We start from the raw sequence: 17,989 nt of genomic DNA, 5'->3' as shown, positions 1-17,989 counted from the left end.
TGCTTCTCTTTCCACAGATGCAGCCAGACCTGCTGAGTGGTTCCAGCATTTCTTGTTTTTATTTCAGATTTCCAGCATCTACAGTATTTTGCTTTTATTAAGAAAAGCAGTGGTCCTAGAACCAATCCCTGGGGAACCTCACTGTAAATCTTCCTCCAGTCTGAAAAACAACTGTTCACCTCTAGTCTATGTTACCTGTCACTCAGCCAACTTTGTATCCATGCTGCCACTGTTCCTTTTATTCCATGGGATTCAACTTTACTGACAAACTGTTCTGTGTCACTTTATCAAATGCCTTTTGGAAGTCCATGTACACCACATCAACCACATTACCCTCATCAATTCTCTCTGTTACCTCATCAAAAACTCAAGCAAATTGGTTAAACATGATTTGCCTTTAATAAATCCTTGCTAGCTTTTCTTAATTAATCCACACTTATCTGAGTGACTGTTAATTTTGACCTGGATTATCGTTTCTAAAAACCTTCCCACCAGCGAGGTTAAACTGACTTGCCTGTACTTGCGGTGTTTATCCTTACACCCTTTTTTGAGCAACAGTGTAACAATTCCTCTGGCACCACCCTGTATCTAAGGAGAATTGGAAGATTATGGCCAGTACCTCTGCAATTTCCACCCTTACTTCTCTCAGCACCCTCGGATGCATCTGATCTGGTCTTGGTGACTTATTAACTTTAATTACAGCCAACTTTATAATTTTTATCCCATACAGTATCTCAATTACTTCTACTTTTGCTATGACTTTGGCAGCATCTTCTTACCTCATAAAGGCAGATGCAAAGTACTGGAATGGGCAATAACTGCTGGCCTAGTCAGCGACGCCAGTACCCAATGAATGAATGAAAAAAATCTCATTTAGCATCTCAGCCATGCCCTCTGCCTCCATACATAGGTCTCTTTCTTTGGTCCCTAATCAGTCCCACCCTATCACTTACCGCCCTTTTAATATTTATATGCCTATGGAATACTTTTGGATCTCCCTTTATGTTAGCTGCCAGTCTCTTCTCATACTCTCTGTTTGCCCCTCTTATTTCCTTTTTTCACTTCCGCTGTGAACTTTCTGTATTCAGCCTGGTTCTCACTTGTATTAATAACCTGTTATCTGTTGTATGTCCCTTTTCTCTGTTTCATCTTATTCTTTATTTCCTTCATCATCCTAAAGGCAGCACCTCCAACAGTGCAGCATTCCCTCAGTACTGCATTGGGAGTGTCAACCGAGTGATCCCATCAGTCTGGGCTGGATTCAAAGCTCAGAGCATCAAACCCACCACACCATTAGTCCCAGCTGCAGCATTTTAAAGCATTCATCAGTATAAAGCAATTGATTCTATTGTTCTCATTATGTAAGATCTGGGTTGTAATTGCCAATGTTTTAATTTTCTAATTATTTGATTTTGCTCCTACCTCCCATCAAAAGCTGAAGGACATGGGGTAATTATATATAATTGCTTTACCTTTAAGGTAGTGCTTCTGAGCTGCTTCTGGGTGATGATATAAAGGCTACAGTGTCACTTTAAAGGCAGATCAAAGGATTTCCTATAGATAAGAGGCTGCAGGCTTAACTTTTATGCCTCGTACTCTATTGCTGTGTTTTCTAATGCTACATTTAACCCTATAACTCTAATATAACTTGGAATATATACATGTTTTATTGAGGTTTTTCCTCAAGGGTGCTTGTTTCTCCACAACCTGCAATTTATGTGCATTTTCCTGTGTTGCACCTTAAGAATTACAGAGATGTAGAATTAGCGAGTTTGAAATAATAAATGGCTCTGTTTTTATATTAACCCTTTGTGCCAGCATACCAAATTTTTCTTTGCGCTATTCTAAAACAGGATTAACTCATTAAACTAAAATGAGCAGGTGAACCCTGCATTAAAATAGCATAAAGAGAACCATAGAATCTTCCAGCACAGAAGGAGGCCATTCGGCCCATCATGCCTGTGCTGACTCTTTGAAAGAGCTATCCAATCAGTCCCACTGCCCCTGCTCTTTCCCCACAGCCCTGCAAATGTTTCCTTTTCAAGTATTTACCCAGTTTCCCTTTGAAAGTTACCATTGAATCTGCTTCCACTGCCCTATCAGGCAGCACATTCCAGATCACAGCAACTCACTGTGGAAAAGAAATTCTCCTCATCTCCCGGTCCTGTTCTTTTGTCAAATAGCTTATGGGCTGAAATTTATACTCCCGTCGCTGAAGTCAACGGCAGGCAAAAACAGAGCGTGCCACACGTCGCGGAGCCTCCACGATATTAAGTGTGGCGGTTCATTTAAATAGCTGGGGCAGGCCGCACCCCTCCCACCACCCCCCACCAATGACGTGGAGGGCGCGAGCTGTCCATCCCCGGCAATGGCGCCAACTGCCTGTGCACAGGCGCGGGTGCCATTTTTAAAGGGGCTTCGCGCCCTCCCGTTCAATTTAAATTTTTAAAGAGATATTGAATGAAAAAAATTAAAAACATTTATTTCGCCCCTTTCCCTCCCCACCCCTAATAACCACAAACTAATTACTTGCCCTCTCCCCCCCGCAAGAAACTTACCTCGTCTACCTGACCTTCCCCCCCCACCAAAGTTCATAAACTTTAAACTATAACCTTTCCCACCATCCCCTACACCAATGATATTACTTTGACCCCACCACTCCCCCAACAACCGCACTGAGAAACTCCTCCCCCCTCCTCACCAATGTTACGCCTCGGTTTCCCGGACGGGGATCCAAAGGCGTTGTTGTGCCGGTCACCGGCACGAAGATCGCGCTGGGACAGATGGCGGGAACATGAATGTAATTAATTCAGTGATTTTAATTTATTTACATTTTAAATGGCGGTCCCATCGCCGAGCAGCCCGGGTGAGGAGGGGATGCACCACAAGGCCTCACTGCCGCTGGCAATATTGGGCCGAGCCCTCACAATGTCGCGTCGCGATGTGTGATGGCCCTCTCCTGGAGGCATTTTCTGGGCCTCACCTCCCACCCACGTCACAACCCCCGACATCGGGGGGGGGGGTCTGTAAATTTCAACCCTATATATATGTCCTCTGGTGACCAACCCACCTGCCAGTGCAAAGAGTTTCTTCTTATTTTCTATCAAAACCCCTCAGAATTTTGAACACCTCCATTCAATCTCCCTTTAACCTTCTCGACTCTAAGGGGACAATCCCAGCTGCTCTCGTCTCTCCTCATAACGATTGTAATTTTTAGTTTTGGGTCTGTTTGCTAAGCTCCATTTCAATCTATGCTTATTCTATTCAATTCACTGTTAAACTATTTTGTTTGTTTTACTCAATCTATTCCATCAATGGCCTTTTCCTTCTCCAGTCTAATATTCTTCATTTGGTTTCCCACACTTTTCTGGAATAAACAGTGTGCAAACAGGAGTCACAATTGGGAGACTGGCAGGAGTTCTGGCCTACTCTACTGCAACTCCACTGACTTTTCCATCATTGGTGGGAGTACCCATCATTGAAGAGACAAGAGCTTAATTCGGATATTAATACGGAGGCAGGAATGACATGCATGCTAATTCCTGTTGCTCTGATGTACGGGCCCTTGGTTTCGAAAATTATTTGGGAATCTGCTGTGAGCAATACTTGATTTAAAGGGTACAGTAGGTGTTTGGAACAAAGAACAAAGAACAGTACAGCACAGGAACAGGCCATTCGACCCTCCAAACCTGCGCCGATCTTGATGCCTACCTAAACAAAACCCTTCTGCACTTCCAGGGACCGTATCCCTCTATTCCCTTCCTATTCATGTATTTGTCAAGATGCCTCTTAAACGTCTCTATGGTATCTGCTTCCACCACCTCCCCCAGCAGCAAGTTCCAGTCATTCACCACCCTCTGTGTAAAGAACTTACCTCGCACATCCCCTCTAAACTTTGCCCCTCTCACCTTAAACCTATGTCCCCTAGTAACTGACTCTTCCACCCTGGGAAAAAGCTTCTGACTATCCACTCTGTCCATGCCGCTCATAACTTTGTAAACCTCTATCATGTCGCCCCTCCACCTCCGTTGTTCCAGTGAAAACAATCCGAGTTTATCCAACCTCTCCTCATAGCTAATGCCCTCCAGACCAGGCAACATCCTGGTAAACCTCATCTGTACCCTCTCCAAAGCCTCCACGTCCTTCTGGTAGTGTGGCGACCAGAATTGCACACAATATTCTAAGTGTGGCCTAACTAAAGTTCTGTACAGCTGCAGCATGACTTGCCTATTTTCATACTTTATGCCCCGACCGATGAAGGCAAGCATGCCGAATGCCTTCTTGACTACCTTATCCACTTGCGTTGCCACTTTCAGTGACCTGTGGACCTGTACGCCCAGATCTCTCTGCCTGTCAATACCCCTAAGGGTTCTGCCATTTACTGTATACCTCCCACCTGCATTAGATCTTCCAAAATGCATTATGGATTCGGGAGTTTATCACCATCTCTGGACAGTTTTACTCTTTTTCTTTTCCTGCTAGTTCTCCTTCTCACCTTATGCCAATTGTTCTATTTTCTTGTGGTTTCCAGCACCATTGCCTCCAATTCTAAGTTTCCCAATGGGAATGCCCCTGTCTGATGCATTTGGAAGAAGGAAGAAGGAAAAAGGGAAAGATTAACGGGGACTGACCAAGACTGGAGAAGTGCCCTGTGCCTGAGAACTGGTATGTACACACTCAAATCTGCAGTTGGAGGTGAGCAAACCTTATTCTGGCAGATACAGGTGAAGGCTCTGTTTCTCAAAGGAAGTTGCAACAACAGGTGTGATAGGAGCGATGGCAGCTTGTCATACATTTAATGACACTGCATGAAAGAAGCCAGAACAGGGCAATGATCAGGAAGCAGAAATTGATTGGCAGCTTATTGAGTGTGTGTAGCCAACCATATTTGAAGGCACTGCTGCATTTACCTGACGACAGGTGTAGGGAACTGTCTTACCACCTGTTGTAAGGATGCCTGTTGCTAACATGAAACATAGCCTGGCACAGTCAGTACCAACCAGCTGTGACCTCAAGCCTACTCCCAGCCCCTTGATGGCACAGAATGACAAACAAGACCTCGCCACTACCTCATGCAGCACTGCCTTCATTAGAGAAGCCATTAACGGATAAGTCCAGCATTTGGTTGCCCCATCATTTTCCTGCAGACACCTTCTTGCCCCTTTGGTTTCTACTCCCTTCATTTTAGCCAGTGGCTGCTTGGCCCATGCTTCCTCAGCCTTGGCAAAGGCTGTCCAACAGGTTGAAATTATGCTTGAGCCTTTCCAAAAACTACAAGGCTTCTTATTCCCCTATTCTGCCACATCCCTTTAAAGGCCCACACCGCTTTAACTGTCACTGTCCTGGTCCAAATCTACATGTGAAGCTGTGAATAGTTATGCAAAGTTGAACACTACGGCATTTTACCTATCTGATACCAATTCCCAGTCATTTAAAATTAATACCCAATAATTGGCTCCGATATCCATGCTGGAGCTATTGTGTATCAAAGCAAATGGACAATTTTCAGGGAGTTTCTAACCCTCTATGTACTATGACAGGACGAATGAAAGCAATACTTTGGTATATCACGGGAGTAGCATGCTTTATGTCCAGTCATGTTAACTGCAGTATTGAATATTTTAATAAGCAATTATTTTTAAAGTATTACAAAGTATTTACATCAAAGAAACAAGCGTTTTGGCCCAACTGGTCCATGCCAGCATTCCCATCCTCTTCATAGAACCTAATCAACATCCCCTCCAGGACACACACCATCCTGACTTGGAACTATATTGCCGTTCCATCATCATCGTTGGAATTCCCTCCCTAACAGCACTGTGGGTGTACCAACACCACATGGCCAGCAGCGGTTCAAGTCGGTGGCCCACCTTCTCAAGAGCAGCATTTAGGGATGGGCAATAAATGCTGGCCTTGCCAGCATCATCCACAACTCAAGAACAAACAAAAAAGCCATTTTCTTCTATTCCTTTCTCTCTTATATGTTTATCTAGCTTGCCCTTAAATTTATCTATGCTATTTGCCTCAACCACTCCTTGTGGTAGCGAGTTCCACATTCTCACTACTCTCTGGGTAGAGAGGTTTCTCCTGAATTCCCTGTTGGATTTATTATTGACGATTTTCTATTTATGGTCCCTAGCTCTGGTCTTTATTTATCTACCCTATCAAATCCTTTCTTAAAAATCTTAAAGACCTCTAGCAGGTCACCTCCCAACTGCTCTTTTCTAGAGAAAAGAGCTTGTTCAATCTTTCCTAATAGGTATAACTCCTCAGTTTCCTATCATTCTAGTAAATCTTTTTTGCACTATCTCCAGTGCCTCCATATCCTTCTTATAATATGGAGACCGGAACTGCTCACAGTACCTGTAGAATTATGTAGTTACATCCAGCCTGCAGCCCAGAAACAGGCCATTCAGCCCAACTGCTCTGTGTTGGCGTTTATGCTTCACACGAGTCTCCTCCCACCCCTCTTCATCTAACCCTATCAGCATTTCTTTCTATTCCTTTCTCCCTCATGTGCTTATCTAGATTCAATTATGCCTATGAAAATTTCAATTGCAGACAGACACAAATGAAGACAGCATAAGAGACTTTCTACTTACAGTCGCAAGCTTCTCAATATATTCATCTGGGGCACCCAGGGATGCAAGTCCTATTTCCTATCGGAATTAGTTGGGAACAAAAAACAAGCGCTATTGAGTAACAATCCTTAAATGAAAGATGATTACCAGCTAGAATGCACGATAGAATCAGATGAGGAAGGCCATTTGGCCCATCTGAGCTCATTTGTAAAGAAAGCAACCCAATGTCCCCCTGATTAATGGTATGTTAAATCATTTCAGTCTTTACTCCACCATTCTCCTACCCAACTCCATTCCCGGCTGTGTGAAGAACCTTACATTTTACCATTTTACTTTAGCAACAACAGCTGGCATTTATATAGCACGTTTAACATACAGAAGCTTCCCATGCCCCTTTACAGAGGTGGAATCAGGCAAAAATGAGTGCCAAAGCAACAGGGGAGATACGAGGAATGGCAACCAAAAACCTGGCCAAAAAGCTGGGTTTTATGGAGGATCTTAAAGGAGGAGAGAGAGGCAAAGCAGCAGAGAGGTTTAGGGAGGGAATTCCAGAGTTTAGGGCCTAAGCAACTGAGGGCCAATGATGGAAGGAAGGGAATCTGAACCTGTGTCCCCTTGACCTGCTGTCACAGTTTAGCTTAAGATTTATGCACCTATAACTTTATAGTTTGAAAAGCCCAAGTTTCTCTCGTCTTCCATCATACCTCAGACCATGACAGCAGGGCACACTTCTATGGCTCTTCTCAACAGTTTGAATGCCTCCCATACGTCTTCCCAATCAGAACTGCTGAAGGTGTGTTCTAACCAGAAAACTGTCCAATCAGACATTGTGTAGGAGAATGTGCAGGCAGGTAAATCTTTTCTTCAGCACTCCTATGCAGTGTTTTGTGCAGTGGGAGTAGGCATTAGGGCTAACTCCATAATCAGGCAACTCCCAATGATCAGGTATAAACCAAGGAACCAGGGACCCACAACACATCCAACACCCTTCAACACCCACCCTACCCACCGCCCCCAACCAGGTTCATTATGCATTGAAATAGATCATTAGTTTCAGCAAGAGGTTCTTCAGCAGGCATTAGACCCCAAATAACATATTCAAGGGGGCCTAATGCCTGTTGGACGCCTAAAAAATGGGATCCATGAATTTGACAGTGGGACCCATGCCTGCTCTGGTGTTGTTAAGGCTCAATAGACACTCATCTCACTCATGGCTTCCATAAATCAGCAAACTAAGGGAGTGATAGTATAGTGGATATGTTACTAGACTAGTAATCTACAGGTCTCCACTAAGATCCAACAGACTGAAGTTCAAATCCCAGCAGAGAGACTCCTAGCTAGAGAATTTAATAATTAAATCTGGAATTTTAAAAAAAAGGTAATGTTGACCATGAAACTACTGAATTATCATTTAAAAGCCCATCTGGTTCACTATTATCCTTTAGGGAAGGAAATCTGCTGTCCTTACATGGTCTGGCCTGTATATAACTCCAAACCCCAGAAATGTGGTTCACTCTTAACTGCCTTCTGAAATGTCTTAGCAAGCCACTAGGTTAAGTATAATTAGGAATGGCCAATAAATGCTGGCCTTACCAGTGTTGCCCACATCCTGTGAATGAATGAGGGAAAGAAAGAGAGAGAGCAAAAACTATGCCTCTTTAAAACAGCTTTCTTCATGTCTATTTTGCAGCGTGGTGCACTTACCTGTGAAAACTGAGCAAAGTTCAGGTCAGCAAAGAGTGGCACATGTCCCAGCAACTCATGACACACATCTCTAAAGATGGGAAAAAACACATTAAAGAGTAACGTCATAACAGTCTTAATTTGGTAGAAGAGCAGGGGTTACTGTTTCCCAAACCACGAAAAACAGTGACTCAGGTTAATAAGGCCATAAAAAAGCAAGCCAAGCATTTCTAGAGGGATATAATTGAATAGCAGATAAGTTATGCTAAACTTATATAGAGCCTTGATTAGACCAGAGTATTGTGAGCAATTCTCGTCTCCATATTACGTAAAGGATATAGAAGCACTGGAAAAGGTACAAAAATATATTTACAAGATGATACCAGAACTGAGGGGTTATAACTATCAGGAAAGACTGAACTGGAGAGAATTGATCTAATAGAGGTCTTCACAATTACAATGGGGTTTTATAGGGCAGGCGTAGAGAAGATATTTCCACTTTGGGAAAGTCCAAAACTCGGGGCCATAAAAAGAAGATAGTCACTAATAAATCCAATAGGGAATTCAGGAGAAACTTCTTTACCCAGAGAGTGGTGGGAATGTGGAACTCGCTACCACATTGAGTAGTTGAGGCAATTGGCATAGATGAACTTCAGGGAAATCTAGATATATGAGGGAGAAAGCGATAGGTTATGTCCATGGGGTTAGATGAGAGAGATGGGGGGAGGCTCGTGTGGAGTATATACATTGGCATCGACCAGTTGGGCCAGATGGCCAGTTTCTGTGCTATAAATTCTATGTAATCTTTTCTTGTGACTCTCTCTGAAACAGTATAAAATTCTTAAGGGGCATTATAGGTGAGATGCTGGAAGAATGTTTCCACTGATTGGGGAGCCACAAACCAGGGGTCACAGTCTCAGAACAAGGAGTTAGCCATTTAGAATTAGAATTAGAATTAGAATTAGAATATTACAGCGCAGTACAGGCCCTTCGGCCCTCGATGTTGCGCCGATCATCTGACCTACACTATTCCATTTTCATCCATATGTCTATCCAATGACCACTTAAATGCCCTTAAAGTTGGCGAGTCTACTACTGTTGCAGGCAGGGCGTTCCACGCCCCTACTACTCTCTGCGTAAAGAAACTACCTCTGACATCTGTCCTATATCTTTCACCCCTCAACTTAAAGCTACGTCCCCTCGTGTTTGCCATCCTCATCCGAGGAAAAAGACTCTCACTATCCATCCTATCTAACCCTCTGATTATCTTGTATGTCTCTATTAAGTCACCTCTCCTCCTCCTTCTCTCTAACGAAAACAACCCCAAGTCCCTCAGCCTTTCCTCGTAAGACCTTCCTTCCATACCAGGCAACATCCTAGTAAATCTCCTCTGCACCCTTTCCATAGCTTCCACATCCTTCCTATAATGCGGTGACCAGAACTGCACGCAATACTCCAGGTGCGGCCTCACCAGAGTTTTGTACAGCTGCATCATGACCCCGTGGCTCTGAAACTCGATCCCCCTACTAATAAAGGCTAACACACCATATGCCTTCTTAACAGCCCTATTAACCTGGGTAGCAACTTTCAGGGATTTATGTACCTGGATACCAAGATCTCTCTGCTCATCTACACTACCAAGAATCTTCCCATTAGCCCAGTACTCTGCATTGCTGTTACTCCTTCCAAAGTGAATCACCTCACACTTCTCCGCATTAAACTCCATTTGCCATCTCTCAGCCCAGCTCTGCAGCCTATCTATGTCCCTCTGTACCCTACAACACCCTTCGACACTATCCACAACTCCACCGACCTTCGTGTCATCCGCAAATTTACTAACCCACCCTTCTACACCCTCATCCAGGTCGTTTATAAAAATGACAAACAGCAGTGGCCCCAAAACAGAACCTTGCGGTACACCACTAGTAACTAAACTCCAGGATGAACATTTGCCATCAACCACCACCCTCTGTCTTCTTTCAGCTAGCCAATTTCTGATCCAAAGCTCTAAATCACCTTCAACCCCATACTTCCGTATTTTCTGCAATAGCCTACCGTGGGGAACCTTATCAAACGCCTTACTGAAATCCATTTAGGACTGAGATGAGGAGAAATTTCTTCAAAGGGTTTTGAATCTTTGCAATTCTCCATCCCAGAGAACTGTGGATGCTCAGTTGTTGAGAATATTCAAGGCAGAGGTTGATAGATATTTTGGGTTCTAAAGGAATTAAGGGAGATGGGGATAGTGTGGGAAGATGGAGTTGAGGTAGAAGATCAGCCATGATCGTATTGAATGGCGGAGGAGGCTCAAAGGGACAAATGGTCTTCTCCAGCGCCCATTTCTTAAATTCTTATGTTCAAGAAGATTAGAACTGATTTTTAGAAAATTTGGGATTGAATTTGGCTGATTGTGACAGGTATCTGAGCTGGAAATGAACTGGATTAATCTTCCTGACTTCTAGTTTCAGACTGGTGCATTTTGCTTCCCTCAGACCCTCTGAAATTTTTGGTATGTTTATTGAGCCCTTTTGTAATGGACTTGTGGCTTTTGATGAAGCCAATGTGCAAGTGGATTCTGTAAGGGGAAAGGAATTAAAGGAGCAGAAAGGAAAGAAAGAAAAGGAGGGAAAAAAGCAATAATTTGAATTTATTTAACAGCTTCGCAGAAACTAAGTGTTAAACTCCAGAGAGGTTGTTATGGAATGATAATGCTGGAGCCAATCTTTACTCATTTTCACATTTATTGTAAAATTCACATTGTAGAGTAAAAGGATTATAAACATGTAGGTCCTCAGTCAAAACCCTCCACCAGTCTCAGTAAGTGTCTGCTTATAAGTACTCAAATAAGATTCCAATTAACACCCTCCACCTGCATATAATCAAATAACCGATACACAATTAACAAATTTGATTCTTTCTTTTATGACACAATGTGGATTAACATGCTCAAACAACACTTCAGAATAAATTCCATATTGGGTACAAAGTATTACATTGTGAGATGTCCCTCCTTTAGCACCTTTAGCAATGTCTTTGTACTCACATTTCTTTTTGTGAAACAATCGGATAGCTGATGACTTGCATCTGCCTATTTAAGTTCGGAGATTTTCTTCCTCTCCATCATTTGTTTCAATCCAGCAAGGTCAATACGTAGTCTTTTCTCACTCACACTTTTTGTCGAGTGTACATTGTCCCACAAAGAACAATTATCCACATAACATTCAATGGGCATCCAATCTTGAGTATGTCCCTTGTTCAGAATTTCACCCAAAATATTTGACAAATAGAACCCCATATTCACTGCTTCCACAAAACCCAGTGTTTCTGCAGCTAAAGTGCTTTTAATGACTCGTTTTATTTTCTTAGCCTCCCAAGCTAAAGGACATTTCCCATTTTCACCCATCAGAAATATTATGAAAGCAGCTGCACTCGAATACCCATCAGCAAGATTAGCATGTGAAGTATCACTAAAAATGATTAGCTTCATGTTCTTTGGGTCACATAAGGATGGGACCTTCAGTACACATTTCTCCAGATTTAAATTTTTTAATGCTTTATTTGCCCTTAAGTCATTCTCAACTTTTGGATGTTTCATCATCGTGCTTAACTCCAGCACATCAAAACTAGCATCAGGCCTAGTCTGAGAGCACAACCAGTTTAATTGACCAATCAAGCTTCGCAATTGCTCAGTCTCTGCTTTAGATAGATCATCATCTTTCTGTGATGATCTAACACGATTAACCGGGATGGGAGTAACACTGTCTAAATAGGATTGTTGATTCAAACTTATTCCAGACTTAGTCTGCTTAATATCTAAACCAATATATTTAAAGACCCCATGAACCTGACTCCCAATCTTAAATTCTGCCCTAATCGTATTAATAATATAGTTCTCAAAATCCACAGTACCACTCCATAAGAAATCATCAACATGCATCATGAAGATGCCTGTAAGTTTCCCTTTATGATACCAATAACACATTGCAGGATATGCTTTTAGTTGAGTACAACCAATTATCAACAAAACAGATCTCACTGAGAAGTACCATATCCTGGAAGCATCATTAAAGCCATAGACACAGTTGTTCAGTTTCTATAGTTTTCCTTCTGCATCTGCTACCTCTTTGGGTGGTTTCAGAAACATGTCTCTCTGAAAAGTATCACCCTGTAGAAATGTGGCTTTTATGTCAATGGATCTACACTCCTATGAATATGTGGGCAAAAGAGCTAAAAATATTTTCAAGATTACCTTTCCAACTGTAGGAGAGTCCACTCTAACATCAGTGTCACCCAGTCGCTCTTCAAAACCGTTTGCAACTAGCCTCACTTTAGCCTTATAAGTTCCATCGAGAAGGACTTTTTCAGTACAAATCCATCTACGTGACAAGACTGGCTGTCCCCTACCTGGTACCTCAGAATAAACTCCAAACTCTCTCCAACTCTCTAGTTCCTTATGTTTTGCTTCTTTTATTGGCGGCCACTAAAACTTCACTGTCATGAGGACATCTGCTTCTGGTTCTATTCCGAGACTGCTCACTAGCCTTTATTTCATTGTGGAATCTGCTCCAACTACGGCCTCTATTAGCACTTTGATATCTTGCGGAGCTACTGCTAGAAGATTTCGCTCACACATTATCGGAGGCTCTTTCTCCAGCACGTGATCATTTCCTTAAGCAATAGTCACCTCCAGACCCACTATTAGAACTTGCACTGCACTTTCTTACTCTCCACTCTTTCATCCCATTCTGCCAGTCCATGGACCTTGTTTCTTGACCATCATTTTGATCATTTAACCAATATTTAAAGCTGCCTGTAGATTTTCCTGCATGTTCCACAATTGTTACATCCCTCCATTTATTAGACATATATGTCACCCGAGTACCTATTCAGGGCAATAGCTCTTTTTTGAGTGTCATGATCCCTCACATTATTATCCAGTCCTTGATTTACCTCATTCTGTTGCTTAGGACCTTCATCACAAAACACATGAGTATTTGAGGTACAAGGTGCCCCTGTTCCCTTTATCAACTGCTCAGATTCTGAGATTTTGTAATCAACCCTGATCAATCGCGAGGAATGAACCTTGTTTGATTTCCATGCTTGATAACTACTGTCTTACCATCATGACCAGGGGCCTTCCATTTCCCATGACCCCCTGTTCCATAATACACCAAATCTCCTGAATTAAATTCCACCCAGATGGCCCCACACAATGCCTCAGTGCTCTCCAAATTTTCTGAGAGACCTCAGCCTTGATCTAAGCTCATCACCTTGCAAGTAAAGCATTCAAATGTGCAGAAAAAATGGAACTAATTGTAGTACCTTCTAGAACAGGAGGCCTGTCACACAGTCCAGAAGGCAATTTGGGATTCTGCCCATAGACCAGTTGATATGGACTTTATCCTGCAACCATCTGAAGCGAATTCTTTGCATGAACCGCCCGTGCCAGGGCAGTTGTCAACTTGCAGTTTGGCTGGTCAGCTAAGATTTTATGCAGCATTTCATCAACCACTGTGTGATTCATTTCACAAAACCCATTGCTGAAAGGATTTTCAGCTGCAGTACTCATAACCATATTGTTCATGTTTTCACACATGTCTCTGAACTCGGCATTGGCAAATTCCCCTCCATTATCAGTCAGAAACTTAGCTGGTGCTCCAAGCCCAGTCCATATCCATTTCTCCATAATTTTGTCTATTATCACCCTTTTGTCCTTACTATTTATTATTGTAGAAATATTAAATCTAGTTGCTAGGTCTATAAAATGTAGAATGAAAATATTCTTGTCTTTGTCCCACACCTTTAAATCCATGGCAAGTACCTTATTAAAGCCACGTGCTAATGGAAAGCTGAAAATAGGACATGATGGTATCCTCCAATACTTTTTACAGATTTCACACTTTTCACTAATCTCTTCTATTATCTTCGTATACTCTTCATCAGTCACACCTGCATCTTTTAGCAGGGTTTTTAATCTCTGACAAGAAGGGTGAGAAAATTGTCTGTGTAACTTTAAGACAATTTGATCTTTATCTCTCTGATTCTTAACACCTGATGCCATTAATACTGTTCTAACACTCTGAATAGAGACATCAGGTTTTGTATAGGGTACACAAAAATGCCCTGACTGGATAAACTGCAAAGTCACTAACTTTCCAAAAACAATTGCCTTATCATGCTCCATTTCAAGTTTCATTTGTGCCTTTTTCATTGAAGGCCTACTTCAATAGTAAAGGTATCTCACTAGAGATTATATCAGTACTGATAAAGTGGCTTACTCCAGCTTGGAATTACTACTCTCTTCAGTGACTTCAATGTGTTGTTACCACCAAACCTAAAGCTGGTAGTACTTTTATACTCCTTAACCTTGTGTCGATCCTCACTACTAAGTTAATCCAGATAACATTGTAACCAATCTGCTCCACATACTGTCGATGTGCAAACACTATCCAATACAGCACTGTTGGATGAATCTGCAACTAACACAATCATCACAGGACTAAAACTCCTTGTGACTAGTGCAATTCATTCAGATTCATCAGTATCTTCCTCTTCTGCTTCAGAATTCTCTGCATCGTGTATTATTTCGAGGACTCTGCCCCTCCGCTTAGGGCAGTTCATTGCATAATAATACTTTGAGTCACATCTGAAGCATTTATTAACTGTACCTTGGGCATTCCTGGGATTCATTCACCTCTGATCGCTGTTCCAATTCTGTCTTCCACTGTAATAGTCAGACCTGCTAAAGGTGCTTTCATCCTCATTCCTCCTGTCTTTAACTCTTCCATCGTATTAATGCCTGCTTCCAGTATCTGGACCATTTCAAAATCTAGTAAACATTGAGCCCTCCATTCTTTGCAACACTGCAGAATGCCTTGCTTGTTCTACCATGGTTGCAGGATATGATTGTTTCCCCAGGAATTTCTTTAAGGCAGCCAACATTTGATTCAACAGGGAGTCTTTGTCCAAGAACTGAAACCCAGTTAGAACTAGGAGCCCATTCATATACAACACCCTAGCACAATCTAGCAATTTAAATGGTAGCACTAAACCAGGGATCTCCAAATTGAATTTCCTCAATCTTCTATACAGTCTGTCGAAGTCCATGATATATTTCTCCATTGAATAACCATCGGTTTTCTGAAATCTATCAAAGTCTGACCATGCCTCATACGCATTCAATAGATCATCTTTCTTGTAAATTTCATCCAAGAATTCTAACAGGAGATCCAACCCTTCATCAGTATCCAAATGGCGAGCATCCAGTTCACAAAACACATTACTTCTGATTTTACTTTTGGTAGGAAGTGACAACACCAAGGCCGTACCTTGTTTCCTCTTTGGTAGAGATGTAACCCATGTCTACATATCCACTTCATTCTTCCACTGGTCATATGGGTCAGACTCAGAACAATGGAGGGGAATCATACCCTGACAATTTATATTTGCTTTCTGCCATATTTTCCACAATAGTCCATGAGATTTTAATTTTCTATGTAAAAATGTCCTAGTTTCCAACCTTCAGCTTTAGGCAACCATCCTCTGCTACCATGTTAAACTTCAGAAAGCTTGTTATGGAAGGATAATGCTGGAGCCTATATTTACTCAGTTTCACATTTATTGTGCAGAATAAAAGGATTACAAATATGTAACTCCTCACTCAAAACCCTCCACCAATCTCAGTGAGTGTCTGCTTATATGCTCAAGTAAGACCCCAATTAACAACCCCCACCTGCATAAAATCAAACAATTGATACACAATTAACAGATTAACGCTAAAGATATCTCAAAGAGTTAGTTGTGGCTCAGTTGGTAGCACTCTTGCCTTTCAGTCAAAATGTGGTGATCCTAATTCATTCCAGAAACTTGAGCATAAAAATGAAACGGACACTCCAGTGCAGTACTGAGGCAGTGCTGTACTGTTGGAATCCTCTTTTTCGGATGAGGTGCTAAATTGTTGCCCCTCTCAGGCTGATGTAAAAGATTACATGGCACTATTTCAAGACTCCACATTGGAAACAGTATTTTTTAATTAATTTTTGGATATGGATGCCACTGGCAAGGCCAGCATTGATTGTCCATCCCCTAGCTGGCATTGAGAACGTAAGAACATAGGAAATAGGAGCCGGAGTAGGCCATTCGGCCCCTCACGCTTGCCCCGCCAATCAATAAGATCATAGCTGATCTGCCCCAGACCTCAACTCCTCTTAAATGCCAGCTCCTCATAGCCCTCAACTCCCCAACATTTCAAAAATCTATCTACCTCCTCTTTCAATACTTCCAGTGATCTAGCCTCCACAACTCTCTGGGGTAGAGAATTCCAGACATTCACTAACCTCTGAGGGAAGAAATTCCTTTGCATCTCAGTTTTAAATGAGTGTCCCCTTATCCTGTAACTATGTCTCCTAGTTTGAGATTCCCCCACTAGTGGAAATATCTTCTCAACATCTATCCTGTCAAGCCCTCTCAGAATCTTGTGTGTTTCAATAAGATCACCCCTCATTCTTCTAAACTCTAATGAATAAAGGTCTAACCTGTTTAGCCTTTCTTGATAACTCAACCTCTTCATCCCAGGAATCAGCCAAGTGAATCTCTTTTGAACTGCCTCCAATGCCAGTATATCCTTTCTTAAATATGGGGACCAAAACTGTGCACAGTACTCCAGGTGCGGCCTCACCAACAGCCTGTACAGTTGTAACAAGACTTACCTGTTTTTAAAACTCTAACCCCCTAGCAATAAAGGCCAAAATTCCATTTGCCTTCTTAATTACTTGCTGCACCTGCAAGCTAACTTTTTGTGTTTCATGCACAAGAGCACCCAGATCTCTCTGTACTGCAATAAAAGCAAAATACTGCGGATGCTGGAAATCTGAAATAAAAACAAGAAATGCTGGAAATACTTAGCAGGCCTGGCAGCATCTCTGGAGCGAGAAACAGAGTTAACATTTCGGGTCAGTGACGAAACCGAAGAAGGGTTACTGACCCGAAACGTTAACTCTGCTTCTCTCTCCACAGATGCTGCCAGACCTGCTGAGTATTTCCAGCATTTCTTGTTTTTATCCCTCTGTGCTGCACTTTTTTGGAGCCTCTCTCCATTTAAATAATAGTCAGCCTTTTTATTCTTCCTACCAAAGTGCATGACCTCACACTTTCCCACATTAAACTCCATCTGCCAAGTTTTTGCCCACTCACTCAACCTATCCACATCCTCTTGCAGATTCCTTATGTCCTCATCACAACATGCCCTCCCACCTATTTTTGTATCATCAGCAAATGTGGATATATTACACTCTGCCCCCTCCTCCAAGTCATTAATATAGATAGTAAATAACTGAGGCCCTAGGACTGATCCTTGTGGCACTCCACTAGTTACGTCTTTCCAACCTGAAAAAGACCCATTAATCCCGACTCTCTGTCTTCTGTGAGTTAGCCAATCCTCAATCCATGCTAATACATTACCCCCAATACCGTGAGCTCCTATCATGTACAATAATCTTTTATGTGACACCTTATCGAATGCCTTCTGGAAATCCAAATACACTACATCTACCAGTTCCCCTTTATCAACTCTGCTTGTTATATCCTCAAAAAACTCTATAAAATTTGTCAAACATGATTTCCCTTTCACAAAACCATGTTTGATTGCATTAAGCTTTTCTAAATGTCTTGCTATTTCTTCCTTAATAATGGCCTCCAGCATTTTCCCAACAACCAATGTTAGGCTG

General features: G+C 42.1%; 1 protein-coding gene across 1 annotated transcript in view; it reads right to left on the bottom strand.

The window, feature by feature from the left end:
- Positions 1 to 17,989, bottom strand: part of pah (phenylalanine hydroxylase) — a 97,057-nt gene that overhangs the window by 18,289 nt on the left and 60,779 nt on the right. The window contains exons 8-9 of the mRNA XM_068050140.1: positions 8,286 to 8,355; positions 6,603 to 6,659 (exon numbers count right to left, since the gene is read on the bottom strand). Of these exons, the coding sequence (XP_067906241.1) occupies positions 6,603 to 6,659; positions 8,286 to 8,355 (127 nt within the window). The remainder of the gene's footprint in view (positions 1 to 6,602; positions 6,660 to 8,285; positions 8,356 to 17,989) is intronic.

The sequence above is a fragment of the Heterodontus francisci genome, chromosome 18 (genome assembly GCF_036365525.1).
Source record: "Heterodontus francisci isolate sHetFra1 chromosome 18, sHetFra1.hap1, whole genome shotgun sequence".
Taxonomy (NCBI): Eukaryota; Metazoa; Chordata; class Chondrichthyes; order Heterodontiformes; family Heterodontidae; genus Heterodontus; species Heterodontus francisci.
The sequence above is the reverse complement of the archived record's forward strand: the minus strand, read 5'-3'. Positions and strand labels throughout refer to the sequence as shown.